The following is a 27,676-nucleotide window of genomic DNA, read 5'->3' on the forward strand; positions in this document are numbered from 1 at the left end:
TTTTTTTAGAGATAAAAATCACTGCGGTAATAAATTCCACTGAATGTTTTGTTTCGTAGGGGAAAATCTGTTTTAGCAAGTTTCTTTATTGTCATTTTCCTTATTTTAATTTGTCTTCACAAACACTGTGCAATCAATGTAAAACGACCCTTCTGTATGTAAAAAAAATCTCTCTGTTGTCTTTTTAAAATGTATAATTTTGTTAGTTTGACCCACAACCTCTAACACATGGAGTAGACAAATAAGTGGAAAATATTTTACAATATTTCTTTTATCTAGACTAAGAAACATACCAGTTTTCTTTGAAATTTGTGCAGTTCAAACAATTCTAATGTATCTGTAAACTGTTCAAAGGTTGTACCGCATGAAAAAAGAGACTCACAAAAGTAAATAAACTGTTCAAATGTCACTGTTCCATTTTATGCTTGGTAATTTGTATATAAACTGCATATTTACAGCAAGACGCTCAAGAATAAAAAGGCTTAAATCTACATATTCAGACAATTTTACAGATACTGACCTGATTAAGTTTAGGCCACCACAGCTAATCAGCATTTGCCAACCGAACAATGGCTCTAGGTCAGTTAATTTACAGATACTGAGCTAAAATTTGGTGTGAAAGTAGCTGAAAGTCATTCACAACATACACTCTGAGACATCGTGCAATATTACATGATGTCACACAAAACGTTATTTTCAAGGTTTGACCAAAACGGCAGCAACGCCATCATTTCTCATCATAAAACTCTGAGATGAAAGATGGCGGGTGACATGCATTCCTTCACAGAATGCTAGATCTTTAATTACAATAAGTACTTTTGTTTGTAGAAACCTAAAAATGTCTACTTTTTTTCTCCTACCTTCTTTCAGTGACGGCTCCATAAATGTTTGTACCAAATGATTTTTTCATGCAAACAATATTTATTTTTTTATCATACAAGATCAACTTATCACTGTTCTGTACATTTCTTTATTTACACAGAATACTGTCAAAGTTTTCACATTTCGGAGCATTTTAAGCTTATGGAAAATGCGCATTAACATGTTTGACGTTGTCACATAAAATATTCCCGACACTGAAACGTAAGCGGGCCACATGAGGGATGAACAGCTTCTAGAACAACAGAAAGAACTGTAAAGTGGGTGATGAAGGTGCTTAAAGTGCAACCAGGCAAACCAGTTAGTGCAGATGAACCGTGGTGAGAGTTTGGATCCGAAGCGTTATAAAAGTAACGAAGTGTCACTTGAGCTGTGATCCATGGCCGTTTCAGCAGTACTCGTGTCTTCGTTTGTTTGATTTAAAGTTTCACCCGACAGAAGAGGAGTGTCCACGGAGGGAGATCTCTGGGAGTTGTTCGAGTACATCACCACCACGTAGCGATCGCTGCCCGCATCGTCCTCGCCCTCCAGGCGCCCGTGAATGTCCGCAGTGACGACGGCGCTTTCTGCTGCCTGGCGGCTGCAGGACGGCGAGGAGCTGAGCACGACCTGCTCCGCGGGAAGGGCCTGCTGTTCGGGGTCCTCCTCGGGAAAGCTGGTGTTGATATAAATGATATCCTCTCTGCTGGAGGACTCCGGAAGCTTTTCTGTGAGCTTTTCCAACTTTTCCCTCAACTCCGGGAACAAAGGCCTGTCCACTGGGTCGGCTCTCCAGCAGCTGTACATGATCTCATACCTGAACAGAAAAAAAAATAAATTAATCACATTTCCTGTTTTGATATGCAGCTAACGTGAAAGGAAGCAACTGTATCAATAAAGACTGGGAAATGGAAGTTCTGGTATTTGCAAAATAATATTTTAGCTGCGAGAAATTTGATGAAAGGTATTTAATAAAAAAATGTTTTTAGCCAAATATGTTCAAATTAAGTTTCAATATTTGGGGTATGTGACTTTTTTTTAGCCTTTTTCTACTTTTATATTGTTATTTGTAGTAATGCTGTTTCTATTTTATTTTTACTTATATTTTAAGGAATTTGATTTGGTTGAATCCATAATGACAAAAATCTAAGAAAATATTTGCGTTAAAACAACAACAAAAACAAAGAAAGCTCACAGTTCGTCCAAACACTCCGGTGGCTGCTTCAGTCTGTGACCTTCAACAAGATGGTCGTAAATCTCATGGTTCTGGACTCCGGGGTACGGCGTCATGCCTCGTGTGGCGATCTCCCACATGGTAACACCAAACGCCCACTGCTCGACAAAAACAAAAAGATGTTAGGTAATGTTTTTTAACTTGACATTGCATATTAATCTGTGAGTAAACACATTAAATATAAATTTCTGTAAGTTAGTTGAAAAGCTCTTTTTTTAGTCTTGTGGCCAAGCGTTATTAGGCACAAATCTGATTATCACTGATAAATAAAATTATTCTATTTGATCTTGAAGTCTTAATGGTAGGAAGTGTTAAATGACAGGAAGAGTCTCAGCAGAAATCAGTAAGAGAAACAGGAAGCTGAGACATAATCGGCTCATCTCCCTGGTGAGGTTCGTACTTACAACATCACTCTTTACGGTGTAAACTCGATCTGCCAGACTTTCCACTGCAATCCATTTTACAGGCATTTTGGCGATTCTGCCCTGCCTGTAATAATCTCCACTGTAGATCTTCTTAGATAAGCCAAAGTCTGCGACACACACCGTCATGTCGTCACGCAGCCTGGAAGACAAACGTTACGATCGTCTGTATGACGTTGTGGATCTAAAACCTGCGAGGAAACGTAACATTTTGTTCTGGTGTGTCGACTGAAAACCTACATGCAGTTGCGAGCAGCCAGGTCACGGTGCAGAAAGTTACGGCCGCTGAGGTACTCCATCCCACACGCAATGTCAATCATGAACTTCAGGAGGGTCTGAGTGGGCAGGAACTGCGTCCAAACAGGAAGGTTTTAATCTGGTTGTTTTCCAGTTTCTAGTTTCAAACGTCCAAACGTCTTTGGACTCAAACTACTGCTGGATACTTTGTGTTATTTTAATCATTTGTAAATCAGAACTTTTAGCTCAATCAGGAATACTGTGCTATGGCTTTTGGCTTTCAAAATACATAACTTTATTTAGAAACATTTACAAACATCTTTTCAATTTCTTCAAAAACATTGTTCTCTTTGGAATCTGCTTTAGCTTTTAGCTACCATTTTGCTACTTTTCTCTTTTTCTGTGTTTAACTTTTAGCTCCTGTTCTTCATTTAGCTTTTAGCTACTGTTCTGTTCCTTTTAGCTACAGTTCTCCAACGTTTGGCTTTTAGCTATAATTTTGCTTCATGTAGCTACTGCTCTGCTACTTTCAGCCTTTAGTCACAGTTACCGAAAGTTTAGTTTCTACTTCTGGTTGTTTTTACTCCAGTTTTAGCTTCTTCAACAAACTTTATCAAACTCATTCGGCCCTCAGCCTTCACGCTGTATTTTCATATTAAACGCAGCGTCTCCATGTCTGATATAAAATTCTTCTCTTTAAATTTTGGCGGAGGCCTTACCACTGGACTCTCCCCCAGGCGGGAGCGCAGCAGGAAGCTATGCAGGTCTCCATACTTCATGAATGGGAGGATGACCATGGGTTTAGGAAAATGTTCTGAGCTCGATTCCAAGCACACACCTAAAAAGGCCAAGTCAGCACAGAGAGTCAGAGGAGAGGAGGACAGAAATCGGCCCTTCGGAGACGTCCCGTGTTTCACATACCGAGCAGTTTGATGACGTTCGGATGGTTGAAGTCTTTCATGCAGGCTGCCTCGTTCAGGAACTCCTCAATCTCCCTGTGAGAGAAGTTGTCCACTGTTTGACACAAAAAGAACGTTAAATATTTGACTTTTCCCTCTGATCTGATTATTTAAAGCCGTTTGAAAAGCACCGAGTTTACGTTTCATCGTCTTCACCGCAACCTTTTCAGACGTGCCGTCCAGTGTTTTTAGACGTCCCTCAACGACGGAGCCAAATTCACCTGGTGAACAGCAACTCATCAATGTTTTCAGCTAAAAGCTACATGCACTTTGTGTATCAGGAGCGCACATGAAATGGTTCACTCACCTTCTCCAAGAACTTTTCCTATTGAGAGCAGGGTCCTCATGACCATCACATCCTGAAGTTTGGCCTGGAGCTCATCACTGATACCGAGGTTTGCAACTGTAGACAACAGGAAGGAAAAGCAGCGCTTTATTTGACAAATCTGCAAACATAAATGTATATATTAACGCTGCTCCTTCTGGTTTTAAATGAAAAACATACGTGTGACTGCGACAGCCGTGCGGTTGTATGATCTTTGGTTGCTGTGCTGGATGACAGGCTCTGGGCTTTCTCTACCTCCAAACTGCCACCTGCAGAGGGAGACAAAGGAAAGGAGAAAAAAAACAATTTCATTGATGTTGCTGAAGTTTGGAAAAAGTGTGCACACCAGCTGGGAGTCTACCAAAATGGTGGCACAGCAGAAAGGAAACCTTTTAGGTTGTTTATGCCTGACTTGGAGGTCAAGTGTTGTTTTGTGTTATCTGTGCAGCAGCCTGTGACACATTCCTCGTGAGTCAGAGCCTCCACTAACAAACGTGCAAAAATAAATGAACAGCTGCACATTTCCTCCTGGTGCACACACAGATGACTAAAAGGAAGTGAGGGAAGTTTATCAAAAGGAGCCGGAAGTTATTATGTGTAGTCCTACTACCAAAGAAATGTTATTCAGCATTCTGCCGGTATAAATTTACTTCATCACATGTTTTATTCCTTCCCATCAAGGTGAACACATCAGTTCCAGTTCCAGTGATTAGTAGCAACTTCCAAAATTACACAGCTGGCAAGCAGTTAGGTGATCATCGACATACCCAAAGCACGTCCCGTGGTGGTAACACAGAGCCCCCCAGATGATCAGCAGCACAAAGCAGATGAGACAAAACACAGTGAACACAATGATCCCCCAGTTTGGAGCCCCTGAGTCTGGGCTGGACGTGGGGGTCACCGCTGGTCCTGGGAGGAGAGAAAAAAATAATCATACTCAGGAAACACACAAAGCAACATGTCCACTGTTTCAGTTTAATTTGTTTTATCATCTGTTTAAACCAATAACTGACCAATCAGAGCATGCTGGGTCCTAAAACGTGACACTTCTTACAGAAGGTCATAAAAGGTGCTGCTGTAATGTAATTTACTAGAGATATTTCTATATTTTTTATACTTTATAAATATCACAGTAAATTACGAGTTTCTGTATTACAATAGAGCATTAAAGTATATCTTCCTTTAAATCTCATACCCACTGTAATTATGTATTTCTTTAGTCTGCACTTGACAAAATAAAAAGCTGTTTGAGGAAAAATAAAAGAAAATGTAAAGGAAGCTAGAAAAATGGTGTTTTCTATAAAAATACAGCTTAAACACAGAGTGCAGAAAGATTTTGCTGAAATTTGCGAAAAAAGCTGAAACTGAGTTGCAAAAGCTAAAAGAAGCAGAACACTAGATAAAAGCTCAAAGTAGCCAAAGGTTAGCTAAAAGCTAAAAACAGAAAAAGTAAGCTGAAGCAGATTTTAGAGAACAATGTTTTTGAGGGAATTAAAAAGACATTAATGAATTTCTATGGGGGAAATGTTTCTAAATGAAGGTAAATATAAAAAAAAAACTAAAGTTCACAGCCATAATGTCCTGAAAGAGCTGAATATTTTAATTTACAAATAACTAAAATAGTACAAAGTCTGCAGAAGTAGTTGCAAAAAACACATGATTAAAAAAACAGGAAACAATAGTTTGAAAGGTAATCAGTATTCACAAAGTATTTAACTTTTCATAGACTACTAACATGGTTTTTAAACATTGGTACTCAGGATCCTTCCAGTTGTACTCAGAGGAAATTTTGGTTTAATAAGTTAATTTACCAGCTTCAGTTGAGCTGTGATGTAAAGATAAAAAGCAGATGAGCAGCTCAATCAAACTACTATCTTGGCTCCAAATGCAAACTACCAGAAATAAAACGAGGAATATCCTGAGAACCTCTGTGAAAACTGGAGCGTGCAACATTTTTAATGGACCCGGCAGTCTTCAGTTGCTGTGGAACAAAGATAAACTCATGTCTGCAGTGTTTCAGGAGAGCAGGTGTTCTGAAAACTGACCGTATGGAAAATGAACCTTTTCTCCGGACTCATTAGATGTCAGATATGAACACAAGCTTGTAAGCCTTTTGTTTTTTAAACTTTGTCATGATGCTGATACTTGTGGTGGAATATTAAATCCATTTGCACAACCTTACTGGCAGATTTATAAAGTTATTAAACTGTGGGTGATAAGATGAGGAGATTAAAAACAGGACAGGAGCTTACCGTGGCCTGGCACGAAGAGCCAGACTGGGTTGCTGATCATGCCGCTGCCTGCCTGCGTGCACGCAGCAACCTCCACGCTGTAGGTTTTATTCAGTTCTTTCACAGGTACAAACACCGTGGTGAAGTTGGTGTGGACCTGAAATAAAACAAAACACAGACAATGTCTTTCTGGCATGTTATTATTTAAAACAAAGACATTTGGGTTAAACCTGCTTTTTATTTTGACACATTAAAAAATCAAACCTGTCAATCACACACACAAAAAATAAAACTTTGGGAACGGTCTGAAGGAAGATTATGCAACAAACCCTCTGTATGCATTTGTGCAAGATGTGGGAAAAAATAAGATGTGGAGTTGCGTTTCACTATGAAAGCTTTTTGGGAAATTTGAAGGAAGTGCACACTGAAGATTATCGTACAAAACGAAACATCCAACAACAAAAAAAAGGGAAGGAGACCAAGTTTCTGGAAGGGCTCGTGTGCTGAATGTGAAGGAACATGTGACAGACAAGACGCTGAATTTCACAACACCACATGCTACCATCTGCTGCTGCTCTGCTCTCCCAAAGTGCTGACGAGGGACACTGAACCCATGATGGATGTCACCTGAGGGAAAACAAGCAGCACAAAACTCCCAGCAGGTTTTAGGGGAAGAGTCGACAGAAGATGATGGCACCATGATGTCTTCAGCGAAAACATTCATAACAATGAGTGGATTTTCGATACGATGTTTTTGTACACTGACTTTTCCCACTTCAGTGATTCTTATGAAACCAGATGAGTCTGAAGATTATTGTGCATATTTCCAGTCATCCCCACTGTAATGATATCACCGACTGACGGGATAATAAAAACTATTTTGGTCTAAAGTACGCACTGCTTTGTTTTCCTGCTTCATTCACTGGGATGACTCAGGTCTGATGCCAAACGCAGTTTTCACATTATCAGCTTCCTTTGACCTCAGCACATAAAGAACGAACAGGAAACGAGCGATTGTATTAGAACATCAACATGACTACAAACAGCCTCTAAGGGGTTAAAAAAGCACTTCATTAAAGCCAAAGCATTCCTTGAAGGAATAGAAATCATCTTTCATGCCAGAGTTTTAGACTATGATCATCTTATGTTGCCAAATGATGACATTTATGCTGTTTTGTTCAAACCTAGAATAATTAAAATTAAAATAGGTTGGCTCCAAAAGTTAATCTGTTCTAAATGAACATCCAGTGATTATTCCCTGAAGGTTTAATTAAAATCTGTCTGGTGGATCAGGATATTGACTGACTGATTGTAAACAAAGATCTGTTAGTCCTCAGAGGATGTTCTGGGGGGGACTCTCAGCTACTACCACACCACTTCTTAGCTCAGCAGCTGTGAAACTGGCTGAGTTATTTCCATTTTTGTGTTTTTTAAGGTCAGTTGGCTATGGCAGCCATCTTGAATCAGTTTAACTCTGAATGTTAATCAGTTGCAGATGTACATCCAGTGATTATTTTCTGGACGTTTCATTAAAATTCTTCCTGTGGTTCATGAGACATTTTGGTAACAGACAGAAACACATACGGGCAAAAACATTATTGTTCCACTTTTGCCTTTCCTCAGTGGGCGACAGTGACTTTCTTTGAGTCACTTTTTAAACAAAAAAAAATACAGATAATAGGGAAGTTGTCCGTTATTTCACCAAGGAGGACGAAGACAGGATCAAACATTTCCAGTTTACAACACTCCTTCCTACAGTCATCATATTTGTCAATAAGAGAAATTTAAAAGGCATCACGAAGAAGCAAAGGATCATGGGAACTGTGGTTTACCACCCTGTAAAAATCCACCCTCTGGGTGCATAGTGAACACGAACACCTGTTCAGGTGGAAATAATCAAAACGAGACACAAAAAGATAAATCTTTTTTACTTTGTGGCAGATGAGCTCACCTTCTTGTGATCTGTGTTGTGCCTCACGATAACATCATATCCACGCAGGACGCCGTTTATCTTATCCTCAGGCGGAGGCCTCCACTTGATCACCAGCCACGATTCATTCAGGTGCACGGTGACGTTTTGGGGATGAGCTGACGGCACTGAGAACATGACAAGTAAAAGATACAGTGGTAGAAAGAGTGAGATAAATAACAAAGGCAGCAGATTTCCTGTAGGACTGAAGATTTTAAAAAATGTTATCGCTGGAATGTCTGATATTTTGTCATTTCCTGATGTACCAAATCAAATCTTCCAACTAAAAATGTTCCCTGCGGTGGCTGGAGGAAGGAAGCTAAAAGCAGCTCCACCCAGAAAAATCTGTTTTCTGAGCGAGGCCACGCCTGTTTCCTGAGTGACCCATTGAGGGAACAACACAGAGATGTAGCGGACACCACATTTTTGCCTGAAGGTAGTACAGTCGTTGTGCAAGTTTTGAAAATTCCTGCTATTAAATCCCGCCAAGGAGAGAGGGCTTTGCACCGAGCACATCCGACATGAAAAAGTACCAGCTCACTACACGGCGCCGCAACCGTGAGACCCAAACATGAACCATGAGACACACAGAGACGAGGCTCAAACCTCTGAACTCTGAGGGATTTTATCACCTGCCACAGAAAGGCAAAGGTGCACGATAATGTTTAACTCAGTCGATTTTACAAGCGTTGTGCTAAAAATTAGGCATTTTAGTAGCTGAAAGTCATTCACCAAAGGCTACTCATTGACCAAGATCTTTGCTGAAAACTTTAGTGATAATGTTTGGAGTCAAACCTGTTTCTCTGATAGCAAAATATCTCATGAACCACTGATTGGATTTTAATAATACTTTGTGATGTATAGGGTACAACTGATTAACCAATTCAAGATGGCCACCACAGCTAATTGACAAAAGTCTACACAAAAATGGCTAAAAGTCAGTCAGTCAGTTTTACAGAAACTGAGGTAAAATCTGATGTGGTAGTCACTGAGAGTCATTTTTAACACATATTTTAAGTATGATGATATCTCACGATATTGCATGAGATTATGCATAAAGTTATTTTCAAGGTTTGACAAAAAACAACTACAACTTTGTCTTTTCTCAACATGACATTATATCAGTTTAAATCTCGGATGTGAAAGGCAGGTGATATGAATTCCTTCAAGGAATGCTAGGCCTTTCAAATGAACCTTTATTTTGTGTTTTAAGCCATGAAGTTGTTGAATGAACACACCTCCCTCTGTGGTGCTGCTCTGGACCCACACGGAGACCGGAGAGGACCCCACCTCATTGCTGCAGGAAACGCTCATGTTGTACGTCGTCAGCGCCTTCAGCCCGGGGACTTCACAATGGAAAGGCGGCACGGTGACATTGACGAGTCTGGTTGTCGATACTTCCCCTTCCCTCCGACTCACCTCTTTAATCTTGGGACGTGAAGCAGATGGGGGGTATGATCGACCTGAAGTCATAAAACGATTGAAGCGTCTGTCCGGTGCTGAAACTTACCCTGATGTGACATTTGGTGAGTGGAGAGAAGCCATCGTGTCCAGGGCTCCAGCTCAGCATCAACTTGTTGGACTGTTTTTCCGTGACAGTAACATTAAACAGAGGACTGGGAAGAACTACAAAACACAACACGGAAAGAACTTAATATCTTATAAAGTTGGGGTTCTGGGCTTCAAACAATCACTTTAAGGAGCATTTTAGGCTGTATGTTCCAAAAAAACCCTAAAATTACCTTTAATGTTAATGTTGGCTTCTCTGGATGTAGAGACACCCTTTGAATTGTTCGCTTCACAGCTGAACCGAGTGTATGTGTCAACACCTGGGGAGGACAAAGAGACACTATTTTGATGCTGTTTTACTGTGACAAACCCTGACGTGCAAACAAACAGGAAACGTTGTCTCCATTCTTTAGATTTTGGCCAACATGATCATTTTCTCTCTGTGCCAAAAGGTGATTCTGAGACAAAACAGAGGAACGAGTGCTGCCAGTCTAAAACTAACTTAAAAAAAATACACATTTGGGATGAATAACTCTTTGGTTACAGCTCAAAACGTCAAGCAGTGGGTTCAAACTGACCTATTCCAATATTACATTATGTGCTGTGGTAACAAGCCTTTTACTGAGTCTCTCTTTCGGACAAGCAGTTTTCCACTTCCAGCAGCCAGAGTTCTGCTCAGCTAGTGCAGGACTGGGACATCTGTGAAATAATGTCCCTTTGTGCTCTGTTTTCCTGCCATCTCCATCTCGGAAACATTTTCACAGAGCTGATCACAGAGCAGCCGGCGAGAGATGACTGGAACTCAACCTCACCTGTGCTTTACTTTGCACCGACATGCTGATTATAAAAAGTTTAGATAAAACCTTTTCTAGGTTTTTCTATTAGGAAATATTTGAGACGAGCACAAATCCAGACTGCAACACAAAACCTAAAGTATACAGTTTCATCAGCCGAGGTCAGTGTTGGTTATCTGTGATCCAGGTCAGGGACAAACAGTAATGGCAGTCTTCTCCTCTGGAAGGCTTTTGACTCTTGAACTTGGGCTCATTCTTTAAATGTTCTACAGATGACTAAAACAACAACAGGAGTCAGGAAACGTGAGCGCACATCACATCATTGGCAGCTTTACAATTTTCCTTCTCACTGACAGACTGAAACTCACTTTCTTTCAGGAGGAAAATAGCTGTTTAATTCCTCTTGTGCTCTATATTGGTAAAATAATTTAAAAAATGGTTATGAAATTTATCAAAATGCCCTGTTCTGGTAGTCCCCTGTGTGGCGTGGCTGTGTGCATGCAGGTAATTGACATCTAACCACAAAAAAATTTAGGATACATGATTAACGGCCAGGTGTGAACTCTAACAGTTAGAGCAGGTCACCTACAGTCGAACCAAATATAAAGAGCAAGGTGTGAACAGGGCCTTAGTTGTCTATGTGGCTCCTTTGGCTTCATCTAAAAGTAGCTGCAAGCAAGAAGGGAAAAGGTGTTTTCATGTATTTGGTTGTATTTTTCATAAAAACAGAGTGGTTGTTTAAGCTGCCGGAGGACCCTTATCTGTGTTGCAAGTCATGGCTTAACTAAAATATACATTTTTTTAAAGTTATGTATTTGTTATAAAAAGGAACTAAATGAAGGTTAGAAGCTGCCGTTTCTGCTTTCACTCTGATTGGAAGTAAATCAAAACAAAAAGCAGTAGCAAGATAGAATTTTTTGTTTTGTTTTGATTTTTTGTTTTTGTTTTTATTATATGGAAACTGGGCCTGAGTTTGAAGCGGGCCGTGCTTAATGTGGACGTCCCGCAATGTGGATCCAGCTCCCTTTAATTATCAGGTTTGGGGTTTCTCCAGCTCCCTGCGTGGTTTGGGAAGGATGTCAGTTTCCCATTTTCTATTCAGGGAGCAAATACAACCGTTGCCGGCAGCCAGGGGGATCCGGTTCGGTGGCCTCGGGAGTTTGTCTCTGCTATTTGCAGATGATGTCGTCCTGTTGGCGTCATTGTGCCGTGATCTCCAGCTCTCACCAGAGCAGTTCGCAGCCGAATGTGAAGTGGCTGGGATGAGAATTGACACCTCAAAATCTGATCTCTCAGGGTTGGGAATGAAGTGCTGCCTCCAGTGGAGGAGTTTAAGTACCTCGGGGTCTTGTTCACGAGTGAGGGAAGAATGGAGCGGGAGATCGACCGACAGATTGGTGCAGCTTCCAGGGGCCCTTGTTTCCTCATTCAACAAAATTCTAACTAAGTCAGAGCTGAGAAGAATCAGAGGTTTAGGTCTTGTGTGTAGGGATCCACCTGACCATCCTGTGTGATATTATGGTCATAGAAATCAAGGTGTGAAGGCTGGTTAGACCACCTGTGGGGAAGTTGATCCTCGATGGCTGAAAGTGATGCAGAAATACCACAACCTGTTTTAAAAAAGGTACTTTCCATTTTAACGTAGGTGGATTCATTTACTCCTCCTTAACAGTCTGCTTGTTATCGTTTCAGTTCCTAAAGACGCGTTCCTGATTTTACGATACAGGTGAAATCCTGAGGTTTCATCTTGAACTGAATCGGTTTCATCTTGATGACCCACATCTTTTTGTTAATAAAGTAAATAATAAATGAAGATAAAACCGTTTTTAAAGTACGATTTGCTTCTTTTGGACAATGAGAAAAGAAAAATCTTTATTTTGATTTAAATATTAAATCTTCTCTAAAACTGGTTAGGGGGAACTGAGAACCAACACAGCTGTCTTCTGCTTTAAATCAGCAGGGTTTCTTTTTTTTCTGTTTTGTTGCTGTTGGTCAGATGGATCAACCACTAACTTAGGTCCTTAAATAAAAACAGTACAAAGATTTTATAAAAGCACTCAGGACATCTTTTGGGTGAGAGACAAAGTCTTCAAGAATCAAAAATTTGTTAATTTGCCGCCTTTTTAAGCTCGTAAAGCAATGGTTCAGATGTTTTGAAGTGGGGTTCTGTGAAAATGATAAACTATTATTATGTTACCTGTTGTAGAAGCTCTTTGAACAGCCTCAGTTTGGAGAATTATTATTTAATTTAGACTGGATTAACAGGCTAACAGATAATCTCAGTGGGGCAAAATGGGACAAAGTGGATTTCTGTGGTCTTAGAACAACTCAAACCTTCAAAATTGCATAGCAGTTCATGTGACTGACACTTTATAAGCCTTTACACTGCCATCAAATTAACATTACGTGGATTTACTGGCAGAAATATAAGAGAGTTGTCTGAAGTGCTCCAGGCTGCAGTGAAAGGGCTACAGCTAGCTGCTGCTGCCGCTATTTGTGCTTGGAAATATCCATATGTAAACAGTCACGTGGTGAAACTGACGGCAATGTAAATGTTTATAATCTCCTGTTCACATGAACTCCTATAAACTTTTGACAATGGAGTTGGCGAGCTAACAGCTAGCCTGTTAGCTGCGGCAAAACTCCAAAAGATCCAAACTATTACTTTAACAAACTTTTATATACGTCTTCGGTATTAGCTACCCAAATATGTAGCATTGTCAATTAAAAACGCATGCTAATGACTTTCATAACATCAAAGCAGCAATAATTGATGTCCGCAAGCGACGCACAGCATTAACTGTCCAGCTTCTGCAGAACAAGAGGCCCCATGAACTGAGAGTAAACATGAAGGTGCGTGTGGACTGAAGTGGGTTCACTGCCAGTATCTGATTCTGCGCAGAGATGCCTGCAGCCTGCCAGCCTCTGTGTTCTGCCCCTCCTTGTGGGCCAGTGGGCCATCCTGTGAATGAGGTCTTTGTCCACAGATCCAGCCCCTGAACTGACTCCCCTTGCACATGCTGGACCAAAGCACAGCTCTGAACCTTTAACCCCCTCAGCTACTGATTGTATTCTGACTGACTACAAACAAGAGTGCTCTTAGCCTGCGGCAAACTGGAAAAGGAAGAGTTGAGCACACAGAGCAAAGGTTATGCTTCTAATGATCAATGTTTACTATAAAAAAGGGGCAGCTGAAACCATAAAATGAGGGTCCACTTAAAAAATGTGACTTTCCTTAAACAAATGCAACCTGAGTTTTGAGAAAGATAATAATTTTTACCCTATTATATAACAAGCAAGGGCAAAACTCTGTTTTGAAACAAGATGGGGCCACAACATCAGAGAACTGCGGATAATTACAACTTTTGCTTCTCAGTGGTTGCCAAGGACAAAGCCAAGGCTGCTGCAGAGCCAACGGCACAAAAATACTCAGGAAATGTGAGCCACAGAAGCTGCAACGCTCATCCATATGCATCGCTTTCACAGCTTTATTACCATGTCATAAAAAGGCCCAAATGCTGCAAAACACCAGATCAGTCATCACAAATAAAATATCACTTCCCTGAAATATGGCAAAATTCACAGAAAAGTCAAAAGGTCAGCGTGGTGATTTTCATTTTCTTCCCTGTGCCAGACACATACAACAATTAAAGTGCCGACACAAGAAAAAAACTTAACATTTCTTCAAGCACTAAAACACTGTTATTACTTGTCTCTGCATCGTTATTTTATATTCTTTATTCCTCCAGAGCTGCGATTGACTTATTATGACATATCATAGAAAAGAGTTACTATTTCTGTGTCACTGGCTGCTCAAAAACTCTAAAAAAGAGACTGTTTTTCTCACTTTTTGCTCCCTCAGATTTAAATGTACGTCATAATCCAGCTCAGAGGGAAAGGAAATCCAACCTTCTTAAGATTCTTATATTTTGTTGTTAGTTTTAGCCTCTAAAAACTGAAAAAACATAAAGTAATGGACCTACAATGAAACCCAAAGTTTAAGGGGTTAAATAAATGAGTGAAACTGATGAAACACCTGTCTTCTTTAAGGAAATTTGTGCCTAAATTACAAACTATGTACGATTATTTGCATGAAATGTATTTAAATACAACATTTTTTATTCTAACAGTTGCTGGTCTGCTCTTGTTTTGTGCTGTTATGAACGGTCAGGTGGAAGACTGAACCCTTCCTTTCAGGTTTAGGGTCATTTGTGTGTAAACAACCACGAGACTAAGACCCTGAAAATCCTCAGGAAAGAATTTAGCTCAACTCTTGGGCCTGGTGCTGGTATCCAGATGTATTTTAACTAAACAGACATTCAGGAAATTGAGTGAACTGGTGAAAAAAGCAGCAGCGCCTCCTTTAAAACAACAAGCAAATGTTGCTTTCTTCAAACACAAGAGATGGTTGCAGATGGTTGTTCTAGTTTAGTTTTATGGCTGGAAACTGGGAAACAAGTCTAGTCTTAGCCTATAGCGCACAAAACGCTAAAGCACAAGATGTCCTGTCGCCTCAAAGTTCCCACTGGCAAACTTCATACCAATCTTTAGTTTTCTGTATGTTTTATTTCCCCTGCTCCTGCTGTCTAAAATAGATCAATTCAAACAAATAAATCTCCCAGTCTCTATTGTTCACATATGCAGCCTATAATGTAAATTTTCAAAGATGCATCCAAGCTACTGGCCCCAGGTGATCGAGGCTCCTGCTATAATGAAGCTTCCAGCGAGCGCATATTTCCCACGTTTTGTTTCTTCTCCAGTGACTTCTTGAAACAGTGTTGCAAAACAACAGCGACCGTGCACGAATGACCGCAGTTAACCGCTCTGAGGTGCAACATGATGTCAATTATCACTGCAGTAAGCAAGGTCCGGGTCGCTGAGGCAGCAGGGACGAGGCAGAATAGAAACCACTGACAGAGTGGTGCGAGAGCAGCGTCTGACTTCACTACCAGGAAAGATTCAGGCTTTGTTCTGCCCGCGCTGATGAATGTTTGAAAGGAGAAGTCAATCTAAAACAAACGATGAGCTCTGCTTGGGTCGTTAGGTTGACAATACATAATTTCTTCTACAACAACTGTTTCCACTTTTACTGGTTAAAAGACAACCCACAAAAATCCCTTTAAAAACCTACAGATAGGTCAGACCTCCTATAGTAAAATATCTCTAATAATGATGGGGATAAAAACATCTTCAGCTCCTTTAACACAAGCTGGGAACAAATTCTACGTGAGATAAAGTCCACCTTGAGCTTCTTTCAGACTGATTCACGGTCACACTGGCTTCTGCAGTCATTTTCTAATTGTCTTCTTTGATAACGTGTCCTCGTTGGAGCTTCTCACCACTCGAGAGGAGCGGGCAGAGAGAAGGAACGGCGAGCCTTCATTAAATTCTGAGACGAAGGGAGAGAAAGAAGAAGGCTGGGCGGTGTGTTCGGGGTTTTACCTGGCACAGTGTAGTTGCTGGGAGAGGCGAAACGCCTAACGTCTTTTTGTCCGTCCCGAAGCCAGCTGATTTCAACAGGGTCAGGAGGTCCTACGGCTTCACACGACAGAGAGAAAGGAGTGTTTCTTGTGATGTTCAAGTCCTCTGGCTGCTGCGTAAATGTCGGCAGACCTTGAAAAGGACCAAAAAAAAGGACAAAATACTCACAGGAAATGTTAACAAAAAATAATCTGACGCTATTATCTTTGTAAAACTCACCTTCTACCTTGACAGTGATCGGGCTCGACATTTTCATCTCACTGTTGATACTCAGTGTGCAGCGGTACACTCCAGCATCCGCTCTCTGCACTTTATTAATGCTGAAATGCAAAACATTACCATCACTCTCTGTATCCTGCTTGTAGCTCGCTTTTTAAAAACCTTTGCACCTTTGAATGCTTACATACATGACAGTGGAGAGGAGAGTCGTGAACTCTTCAGTGTGGGTTCTGAGCTCATTGACGTGCACGTTCCCAGGCAGGTCCTCTCCATCCTTCCTCCAGACGATGGTGTAGTCCAGCTTACTATTGGGGATGTCGATGGAGCAGTTTAATTTAACTTCATGACCCTCTAACACTGGCAAGGAGCTGATCGTAGGCTTGAAGTGCAGCTGGTCCAGCTGCTCTCTGCTCAGATAAACCCGGCTCGGGATCACAACAGGCTTGGAGTTCCTGGCTGCTCGGTGAAAGCTGCTCCCGGAGGTTTGATCTGCAGGAAGATGCAGTTTGGATGTTGTGCATGTTTAACAATGATAACCTTTAACACAACATTTCATCTAAAAGCTAAAAGAAGCTTACAGGTAAATGTATTTTTAAATAAACATCTGAGAAAGAAAACGTGAAAATTGTCAAAATATTTTTGTAATGAAGGTAGCAACATCGTTCCTGAACAAAATCCTCTGAGTGTCAAACCTGAAAGATTTAAGATTTATATAAATATATATAAACTTCCATCTCGCCCTATTTGTTCCACATGGGCGGTTCTACTTTCACTTCAACCTCGGGTTCTCTACCAGAGGTCTGGTATTAGGACTGAGCTCTTCTGGACAGAGATCTCTGAGGTTCTTCCTGGTTTCTTCCAGTTTGGGGGTCACAGCACCGACTGCTCCGATGACCACTGGTACCACTGAAGCCATGACTTTCCACAACTTCTCTATTTCCTCTTTCTGACCTTGGTATTTCTCGTGCTTCTCGTGCTCCTTCTTCCTGATGTTACAAGTCGCTGGTTTAGCAGCAGATTCACTCTTATATTTCCACCTAAACGTCTTCTCTGAGATTCCACCATATTTGTTTAGTTACAAAGACAACAGCCAGCCATAGGTCAATCTCAACCTTCCCCTTGGTTTGATTCAGCTTTGTTTACATTGAGTGCAAACCCGCATTTCAAAATCATATTTCAGTATATCTGGAAAACTACCGGAATAAACGCTTTCAGACTGCACAATTTGATAAAGTCCAGGAAAACCGTTATTAGGTTTGATTTCAAACTTTGCAATAAGTACTTTTAATTATTTATATTCCTTTTTTTCTTTTCAACTGAATGAATTTAAAGAGTTTATGAGAGATATTATTTTGTGTACAAAATGTTACCATTTTACTGTGTGAAAAAAGACAGCTGCTAATAAATACGATACTTTATTTCCGTAATGATTTTAAAAACGTTATGAGTCTGTTAAAAAACGTTATTCTTTTTTTAACAGTACAATGTTTATATTGTTTAACTTTGTTTTTTCAACTTATTAACATTAACATCTTTCAATGTTTAATTATCTGTATGTTTTCTCATTTAATTTATGGTTTTACATGAAGTTTTTACTCTGGTAAAGAGACATTTATCAGTTGCTAGTGACCTGCTGCACTTTGAGCTGAACTTACCTGCATGATAAGTGCTGCACACAGAAGCTTTAGCTAATCCTATCAAATAAGTTATCCAGTGATGAGTATTAAACCTTTTTTTAATCTCACTCCTGTGCAGTAAACTCCCTTCAGTTTAGATTGAGCTGCTACTTCACGGACCGCAAATTTAGCTTAGGAAAACGCAGCTCCCCCAAGAAAATACACAACTTACCGCCGGTGGAGCTCCCCGCAAGAATGGCTAGAGTAAAGAGAAAAACTTCCAAGCAGCCAGAGTTTGACATCTTTGCCATTTGGACGCAGTTTTTCTCTTGTTCTTCAACACAACGCGAAGCTGGAACAAACTGCGACGAACCGGAGAAAAAGCAGCATCGCCAATAAGCGGCTCCACCGCAGCTCTGTGGACCGAAGGGCTGCAAAACTAAGAGCAAAGGAGAGGAAAAGTTTTTTTTTTATTATTGTTTTAGGACGTCACAGGAGGGATCCCATGAAGGCGGGACCCAACTGAGCCTGAACACAACAAGTCAAATGGAGCTACAGACACTCAGATAAACTCCTTTAACCCCCTAATGCTTCCTTTTTGTGGCATTTTTCTTTTAGTTTTGCTCCTTTTTATGGGACATAAATACAAGTATCAGCCTGCTGGATAACAGCATCGTGTATTTAGTGTATTTAGTGACTACATGTGAGCCCAAGTCCTCCACCATGTGGTCAGATCAGATACTGAGCTCCTCCATGACCATCCAGACCTGCACTGACATTTCTAGGTTTTAATCCTCACCATCATTTGGAAAACTGTTAAAAACCTAGCCCTAGCAAAGGGCCAGTCTCAATCAATATTTATGTAAAAAATGCATGATTTAACCTTAGTTTTAGATGCAATATGTCAAATTATTTACCAATTATCTTACCTCATACTTCAATGAACAAAGAAAAATAGATCAAACTTGAAAAGACACATCCTATGCTTTACTTTCTATCATCAGCTTTTAAATTATATTTTTCTTCGTAAATATGAATATACAGCTTCTAACATTTAACTTTGACACTAAAAGAAAACAGAAAACGACAATAAACATTAACGCAGACTCTGTTAACTCAAGTCAGACACCCAACATCTTTTCTTGGCTCCAAGTTTTTCAAGAAGAGTTTGATCTTCTCTGTGCCTCTTCCCACATCAAAATAAAAGAAATCAAACTTAATTTGGCTTCAAAGTAACTGTCATGAGAAGACTTCACTAAATAAGCTCAGGTTTTTAAGTGAAATCAGAAACAATGGAGACTCGATCTGTGACAAACCGGAGCGCCAGATCTAATAAATATTTTTTGGGGACCAGATAAAATGTTACCATTGTCCGGATCTGGCCCGTGAGCCTTGAGTTTAACACATGTGAATCAAAGGATAGTTCAGGTCTTTTAAAGTGGGTTTGGTACCACTTTACAAAAGGGTACCCTTATTAATTCTTAATAAGGCAGTATTAATTAAGCTGTAAGCTCTTTAAAACGCATTAATAAGCAGTTTAAAGTGTAGTCTGGTCATTTTTAAAGTGATGTTCTGTTAAATAATTATTAATAGTTAGTATTTTATCAGTCATAGAGCTCGTAGTGTGGAGAAAAGTGCAGAAGTCTGTCTAGGGTAGAGATTTAATTTAGCTAAGTAATGAGTTGCTTTAATGCATGAACAGTGTTTCATAACTGTTTCATAAATCCTTCTTGTTGGTTTCTAAAAATAACTCATGAATAATGTATTCATAAAGCATTAATAATTCATTTACAAAGCTACCCGTATTGTAAGGTCAAACAGCGGCAGCAGCAGCTAGCTGTAGCACCTCTCTTGCAGTCTTGGACACTTCATATCACAGTATTTCTGCTGGAACGACTGCGTAAAGTGAAGCTGCTATAAAATAATATTTGCATAATGAAATCTGAACTACCCCTGTAAGTGTGCCCACTTACAATGAGTTAGACATTCAAATATTTATCTGTAGACCACTTTAGACAATTAAGTTTGTTTTATTTACATAGATTTTATACAGAATTGCGATTTCAATTCATTCTCAGGTGAACGTAGCAGCTTTGGAGGGTTTCTTTTTTTCTGACACGTTTCACTTGCATTAAGCAGAAAACTACTGTTCATATGGAATAAATGATTTTGTTCTTAATGTTGTTAATTACACCTGCATTTTTCTCTAAAAAACAAGTAAAGATGTAGATTAGGTTAAAAAAGGACACATTCAAAAAAGGCTAAAGGTCTAAAATACCAAAACACCAGAAATCTGCTGGATTCAAGTTTTCAGAGTTTATAAGGTTGTCTTTTGTTTTCTTATTATTAAAACGAAAGTAAAACCAAAAACTCCACTTCCTTTAAAAGCTGAATGGTTTTTCCCAGTTTTCTTTGTTCAAAATGTTTCCATTTTTTTTTGTTTTTTAAGTTTTTTTCAGGTGAGGTCTCCCAAATCGTTCAGTTGAAGCTGGTGATGTGCCACAGGAGCCGGACTCATTCCAGCCTGGAGTCGTCTGTTATCAGATCTCAAGTTGCTTTCTATTGCATTTTCTAAGCAGCAGGCCTTCAAACGATAAACGCTGCCCTTTCTCTTCCAGCAGCCGATGGCATTCATGAGCTGATAAGCGTCCTTTCTGAAAGCCTTGGTGAAGATAGCGTAAAGGAAGGGGTTGGCGCAGGAGTTGATGGGGAAAAACAGGACCAGCAGAATCTTGGAGTTGGTGACTGTGATGAGGGGGAACTTGAAGGCAGCAGAGATGGCAAAGAAGGAGATGGGCGCCATGCAGAGAAAATCGGTGAAGATGAGCACGGCCATGCGCTTTGCTATCCTGGTGTCCGCGCTTCTTTCAGGGAACTCGGGGTTCTTTATGGCCAGGAAGATCAGCACATAGCAAACGCACACAATGATGAAGGCGCTCACATTGAGGAGCAGGACGATAATGATGAAGGCCTGAGCCAGAGGGGTCTCTATGTCCATGGGTAGGCACATGCTGACTTTGGTGTAGCTGCTCACACCAACCAGTGGCAGAGTCCCCATCCCGAGACAGAGCAACCAACCAGCTGCCATTATACCTGCTGCTTGTGTAAGAAGCAGGTGGCGCTCTACTTGCAGAGCATTGGTGATGGTGTGCCAGCGCTCCAGGGTGATGGTGGAAAGAGTGTAGACTGACAGCTCCCCGCCGAACACAGACAGGAAGCCGGCAGCGCTGCAGCCGGGCCCAGTCTGCCATTCAATGGCGTGCTGGCTGTAGTGGCCACGCGTTTGCAAGTCTACCGTAGCTATCACCAGGAGGTAGATCCCAATGCAGAGGTCAGCAAAAGCCAGGTGACACATGAGGAAGCGAGGCACCGTCAGCTTGTTCCGGCTGGTGAAGAAAACCAGGAGCACCATCAGGTTGCCTGTGATGGCCAGTATACTGATAAACCAAATAGCCACTCTGAGGAAACTGAAACCAGCAATGTCCTCACAGGGGTTGAAAGCATCTTCTTCAGGTGTGCAAATTATTGGCTGGGTCTGGCAGTAGTCCAGCACTGGGTAGTGGAAGTCCAGATCTCCAAAGCTGTTCTCCTCAAACTGGTCAGGTTCTGACACGAGAAGAGTTATGTCTGCAGAGCTGCCGATAACACTCTGAACCCTGTTTTAAAAACAAGATTAAACACTTCATCAGATGTATTGTTCAAGTGAATAATTTAAAATGAGGAACAGATGTTTTCCAGCAACTTGGTCTCAGTTTTAGATTACACATTCTGTAATTGAATGTGACCAGAACAATTCCCTTACCTTCCTAAATCATCAACCTCACCACAAGATGTAGAGATATTATTCCATGGAGAGTTAATTGGAAAGTGCCTGAGAAAACAGCGAAAAAGAAACACAGAATCCACAACACTACAATCATGCAGCTTGTATGAAACACAGAGCAACAAAACATAACCTACTTCTGGTTTCTAGCAAGAACAATACATGTTTTTAAAATAATTTTAAATGTCTAAGCCCATTACTGTGATTTTATTTGATCTGTATTTTTGAATTTATTTTGTCACAATAGCCAAAAAAAGTATGCAACATATTTAGGGCTGAAGCTAAAAGTGTTGAGACCTAACGACAACATGATATGTTCAGAGTTAATCTGTTCTCCTGCTGAGCTTTTTTACTCATATTTTTTGTATTTTCAGCTGTATAACACATTTTTAACAAGTTTACCAAGCAATTTAGCATAAGGAAGAAGGTGACTTGGGTTGGATGGATGTTCACCTCCTCAGAGAGCAAAAAAGCCCATATCATGGTAGATTCACTCCCGTGCATAAGAGCTGTTATTCTCCATAATATCAGCATAACCTGGACCTTTTTCTTCTGCCGGCATATTTTTCATTCTAAAAGGACCTAATTTTTCCTCAAGGATTGTCCAATTTCTGTTTGTAAAGACCTGAGACAATGTTTTGGAAGTGCTGCAGGTTTTTTTTCCTTGCAGGTCAGTAAAACAGTGACAACACCACTGCAGAATGTGCACTTTCTGAAGTTCTTCTGCTGTAAAACAAGATAGTTTAATTAGCATTTTACGTCTCAGCTTGAGAGCCAAAGTCCTTGTTTACCCACCTGTGGAGGCTGGTTGGGATTTATGTTCGGTAGGAGGAAGAGGAGGTGAGGCGGTGATTCATTCAGGGAACAGTGCCCAGGGAGAGTGATTAGCACTCTGATGTGTTTCTAATCCCTGCCCTTATTTACAGCAGAGCGCTGAAACCCAGGAGAGACGTGAGGAAGGATCTCAAAGGGCAGCTGGCTGATGATCCTTTGTCCAACACTGTGTATCGTATATCTAATTAAATCAACCATATCAGCCCTTGTTTCATGAGCCGCCTGTTCGGATGTGAGAGAGCAAACCTTGCAAGTATCTGTGACATCAAGCTTTTTTATTACATTACAAAGAAAACAGAGAATTGCCATCTTTATTGCCCACTGCTGAAGGCAGGCATGTGTTTATTTGCCAGTACGAATACCAAAAATGGCTGCAACTCAGTCAGCTTTACAAATATTCAGCTAAAATCTGGCGTGGTAGTAGCTGAGAGTCATCCTCAACATATACTCCAAGCATTAACACATCTCATAAAATTAGGCTGTGGCAGCCATCGGGGATTAAAACTCTGTGAAGAAAGGCGATGGGCGATATGCATCAACGTTTTGCACTTAAAGAGCTTTTTAAGGTGTTCAGATGAATGTTAATGAGATCTTTGACTGACAAAGTTATTTTCAGGTTTTTTATATAGCACTTAGTGTATCTGATCCATATGAAAACATAAGAAAATGGTTACAGGTGTGAGACAGAAATGAAAGAGAGAATGGATTTGCATCTTGTCATAACGTGTAAAATAACGTGTTAAATGCATGATGCAAGTCACCTGTGCGTGCTCCAGCTCAGCAGAGCACAGCAGTGGCTGTTGTAGGTGAGGTGAGCTTCCTGCAGTCTGCTCAGACCCTGCAGAGGAGGCAGACTTTTCAACGTGTATGTTGACTGAGCTGACAACACCAGGACTGACTCCAGCCCGTGTGAAGGCAGCTTGGAGATGGCCGTTGCAGAAACATCTCTGTGAAACAACACGGACAACAATGTGACATGAGCTGTTTTTGTTTTGGTGTTTTTCTGAACCTCGTAAACTAAACTGTAAATCTGTGGCAGTTAAAACTACACAACATGTAGGCCATAACACAAAATACAACCAAGTTATCAACTCATAAAAATATCTAATTTGAGTTTTGACATGACATATTCCCCTTCTTGATTCTCTCTAAATAAATAAAAATAAACTCTATAACTTACTTACAAGACTCCAGGACCCATGGCCCCTTTGAAAGCATCTCTGTGGATCTTTTCAAGGTTTCGGTTGTTCTTCAGCACCCTGAATGTAACAGAACGCAGAGCCACGTTGAGCATGAATTAGAGCAGAAACACAAGAAAAGTGTTTAATTTAAAAGCAGCGAAATACAGCTTATCGATCTTTGTCCCGTTGAAGGCGTGGTGGTGAATCTCTCTGATGCCGTTGTTGTAGAGGTTCCTGCGAATGTTGGGCACAAAGCATGTGAGTTTAAAAGCTGGGCTCGTGTCATTCATCACAAGTGAAGTGAAAGCACAAAGCTGATGAGAAGAAGTCGCGCTCACATTATAACGTATCCTTTAGTCATCCCAGAGAACGCGTTTGTAGGAACCTCTAATAAATACAGGTTATCATACAAATGCCTGAAAGAGTAGAACAGTTCACTGGAAATCAGTGTGAGGCTAGCAAAAGATGTGAGCTTGTACTTTTATTAGTTATCAAGACTTTAAACAGCAAACTTACAAGATGAACTCTGATTCAAGAGAATTTATTGAAGTAATGTCGGGGAAAACTGTTATCCCTGTGTTTGAGATGCTCCTGCAGAGACGAGAAAAATGTCACATTAAGGTAAAATTATTAGAACCCAAAACCGAAACATGAAACTTCAAACCTCCAGTTTCTATTACAAGTAGTGAAGTTTTGGGAGGTTGTTAAAGGCTCTTCTGTCGATGTACATCAGGCTCCTGGTGTTCTGGATTGAGCTGTAAGACAACATGAAACATAGACAGTAAGAGTGATTCAGACAGCAAGTCGTCCACAGAATCACACAGACGAGACTTACATTTCAGAGAGGTTCAGGAGGTTGTTAAATGCTAAAGCCTCAATGGTTTCCAGGGTAACGCTCTGAGCAATTTCTCTGTGTGCAATGAAACAGAACATCGTTTACTTTTAAACTGCAACACGTGAACTTCAGATTTCACTTCAGTGTCTCTTAAACACAACCTGATACGTACATCCGTTTGACTTCTCTCAAACCCTCAAAAGAGTGACTTGAAATTGTTTTCAAAGACAGATGATGAGACCTAAAAATGGACGGAAGAGGATCATTTTATTATGGGATATACAAGGTAGCTCTTCAGCCATTACAATTAATGGCAATATTTCTGTAAATATATGAAGCAAACAAAATTCCCAATAACGTTTTAGTTTCCCAAACACATTTTTACTGCATTTTGTAGAGTTGCCACAGTGAAGCTGCTAACCTCGATGTTCACATTATCAGCCGAGATTCAAGGCTCTGAGATTTATAAGAGCAGAGGTCAAGATTTAGCGCCTTCAAGGTTTCGTCACAGTCTAACGCCTGGTAACTGTTTAGGGTGAGAAGATGCTCTCTGTGCCTGACTCGCTCAACTTTATAAGTTTTTCACACCAAGTTCAGCTAAAGACACATAGGAGGGTAGTTTTAAATATAAACTTGAACAATTGCATCCAAAGCTGCACAGTTGTTCCAAAATGATCTGGAACACAGTTAAAACTGGTGTTTACACAGAAAGACTGCGTGCACTGATAGAGGAAGCTGGCACGTCTCCCTCAACAAACCAATTAATGGCTTTTATGGTTACAGTGTTGGGAAAATTAACAAGAATCCGACAACTTAGAGTGCAAGTGTTGGCAGAATAATGTTTTTACACAAAGCAAAAGTAGACCACATTTATCAAGCATTTCATTTGGATTCCTAAAGGTTCAGGATGTGTGGAAGTGTCACAGTATCAGTACTTAAAAATAGTATTTGTAAAACGCACGATTACTCGACCTTGAGCCAAAGAAACAAATGAATGCACCTCAACTAATTTTAAAATAGAAAATCTACTGAAGAGGTCAAACTTAAAAGGCATTGCAGAATCTGGCCAAAAATGGTTTCAGGTGGGACTTCGCTCCCTGCGTAATTACGCGCGGAACGGTCTGCAGGAATAGTTTAATAAAACTGCAGCTTAAAAACAAATGTTTTATCTCGTGCATAAACGCACAGTATTTACTGCCCTAAAAAGCCCAGACTGTCTTTTATACTTACAGTTTTGGGTCTCTGTGATCCTTTCCTTCTGTCATAAAATTGCATCTGATTGTGTCGGACAAACATCTGCAGAACCTCGGGCACTCAAAACCTGCGCACCCACGGAGGAATAAAACTGACAGGGGCAGAAACAGCGCCGGGAGCGACGTCCACATTTTCCCTTCAGTCTGAGAAACGTCGGAACTCACAGAAGGCGGGTTGTCCAACGAGTCACATCTGCGCTATTTGGCTCATCTTCAAAAATATCTTCTGCCTGAACTGCAACAGATCGTTCTGCAGCACAGAGAGGGGTCTCATCAGCCTGCTCATTACCGGCTTCTGCCTAGGAATTAAAAGTTTGGATTGCTGTGTCTATTTTTAATGCGACTGCATCAGTTCAGCTTCATACTAGTTTCATTCGGTATAATTTTTAGCTGGAAAAAAACAAACATTTTTTTTGTTTTTACTCCTTCTCATTCCTGCTTGTTTGCTAACTCTGATATGGGCAATTGAGATGTATTTAAGGTAATTAAAAAAGAAAATTGCGGCCTGCATTTGCAAAAAACATCCATATAAGTGGTTGCGTCCTTCAGAAGGACAGAGTGACCCAAAAAATCAAGTTTCCCTTTATGCTATCTCGTTTGGCGCCACTTTATTATTTATAAAGTCAACAATGTTATATAGCCTTGAAAAAAAAACAAAACTGTTTAACACATATTGGAAGAAAATATTCCATTCTGCAATACAAACATGGTATATGGTAGATGGAAAATGGGAGTAAGATATGGCAAATATTTAAAAACACGCAAGGCTAGGCATACATTTTTTGATGGCTCAGATTCATAATTGAAGCTTGTTTTTTTTTAAGGCACATATATTTCACTTTATCTTTTAGGATGAAAATAAAAGCCTTCTTGATCAATATCAGTTTATGTAGAACCTTCGTTTGCGGTTTCTCCTTTTCTCCACTGGATGGCGACAAAACTCATAAAAAAAAAAAAATTATAAAACCTGCAGCACATTTGATAGAAGTGTTTACATTTTTGATGTACCTTTTGTGTCACGTGCATTTTTCTTTTAATTTGCTGTTCTTTTTAACATCTATATGCGAGCTATTTCGAAAGAAATTTCATCACATTGTCTTACAATACTGGTGGGGAAGAAAGAAAAACGCGCAAACCTTTCAACCGTTTGGGTTATCTGCAGAAAGTTTCGCAACGGGATAATTGTCGACAGCACACCAAAAAGAAAAGCAGCAACAAGTGGTGTGAAGGTATCTTGAGAGACTGATCTGCGATCTGTTGAGGGGGGAAACTACCTCAGTTACCGCCATTAAACCGATTTCAGATCAGCGCTTCCGGAAAGCGTCATACCGGAAGTCCACACTGGCTGCCGTTAGCATTAAGTAGACGGACGCCCCGTTTGTTGTGTAGGAATTTAGGTGTCTCCTTTTCGCTTTTTTTTAAGCAGTTTGCCTGGTGGTGGACTTAGTCATGGATAAACTTCGTCGTGTTTTAAGCGGCCGAGAGGACAACGAGGAGCTGGGTCTGACGGCGCAGGTCAGGAGCTGCTGGATGACAGCCGCTAATGCTAATGCTAATGCTAACGCTAATGTTTCTTTTCTTTCCACAACCTAATTAAAAGTTTTGAACGCTTTGCTCTCGTTTCTCTGCCTGTCCTAGACTGTTTAAATACTGCTGACAGTTTCATTCGAGGGCCGTGTTTGTGTAATGCTCCTGGTTTTTTAAGAGGACAGGTTGATTTTCACTTTCTAGTCTCAAAACAATACGACGCTGAAGTTGGCATTAAATTCTAGCGTCGAATAGCTAAAGGGCGATTCCACCTAATTTTTCACTACCATCCGCGTCTTTAATTGATTCTAATTTAAAAACTACTGCACCTAGACACTTCAAACCTGGACTGGATTATTCTCCTCTTCC

The 27,676-nt window shown here is 40.4% G+C and overlaps 3 protein-coding genes across 4 annotated transcripts in view; 1 reads left to right on the forward strand and 2 right to left on the reverse strand.

Moving 5' to 3' along the window:
- Position 1: 1 nt before the first annotated feature.
- On the reverse strand, positions 2-18,330 carry mertka (c-mer proto-oncogene tyrosine kinase a). Its single transcript, XM_017412807.3, has 19 exons — positions 18,087-18,330; positions 16,427-16,727; positions 16,239-16,339; positions 15,981-16,151; positions 9,978-10,064; positions 9,746-9,861; positions 9,474-9,663; positions 8,218-8,363; positions 6,288-6,423; positions 4,803-4,944; positions 4,216-4,304; positions 4,018-4,113; positions 3,851-3,931; positions 3,673-3,765; positions 3,471-3,589; positions 2,755-2,864; positions 2,497-2,656; positions 2,054-2,190; positions 2-1,675 (listed from the first exon to the last, which is right to left on the reverse strand). Exons 1-19 carry the CDS (start codon positions 18,163-18,165, stop codon positions 1,222-1,224), a joined length of 2,808 nt encoding a protein of 935 aa, XP_017268296.1. The 5' UTR covers positions 18,166-18,330; the 3' UTR covers positions 2-1,221.
- Positions 18,331-19,868: 1,538 nt separating this feature from the next.
- lhcgr (luteinizing hormone/choriogonadotropin receptor) lies at positions 19,869-27,045 on the reverse strand. Of its 2 annotated transcripts, NM_001329342.1 has the most exon segments (12): positions 19,869-21,510; positions 21,657-21,725; positions 23,273-23,458; positions 23,696-23,770; positions 23,858-23,926; positions 24,031-24,108; positions 24,209-24,283; positions 24,373-24,447; positions 24,528-24,602; positions 24,700-24,768; positions 25,758-26,030; positions 26,917-27,045. In NM_001329342.1, coding segments are annotated over 11 exon segments (2,127 nt in total). In that variant the 5' UTR covers positions 25,913-26,030; positions 26,917-27,045; the 3' UTR covers positions 19,869-20,309.
- A 39-nt stretch (positions 27,046-27,084) lies between these two features.
- Positions 27,085-27,676, forward strand: part of sft2d1 (SFT2 domain containing 1) — a 12,617-nt gene continuing 12,025 nt past the window's right edge. Inside the window, exon 1 of the mRNA XM_017412832.3 lies at positions 27,085-27,295. Within this exon, the coding sequence (XP_017268321.1) occupies positions 27,230-27,295 (66 nt within the window). The 5' untranslated portion in view covers positions 27,085-27,229. The remainder of the gene's footprint in view (positions 27,296-27,676) is intronic.

This window comes from Kryptolebias marmoratus, linkage group LG22 (genome assembly GCF_001649575.2).
Source record: "Kryptolebias marmoratus isolate JLee-2015 linkage group LG22, ASM164957v2, whole genome shotgun sequence".
Lineage (NCBI taxonomy): Eukaryota > Metazoa > Chordata > Actinopteri > Cyprinodontiformes > Rivulidae > Kryptolebias > Kryptolebias marmoratus.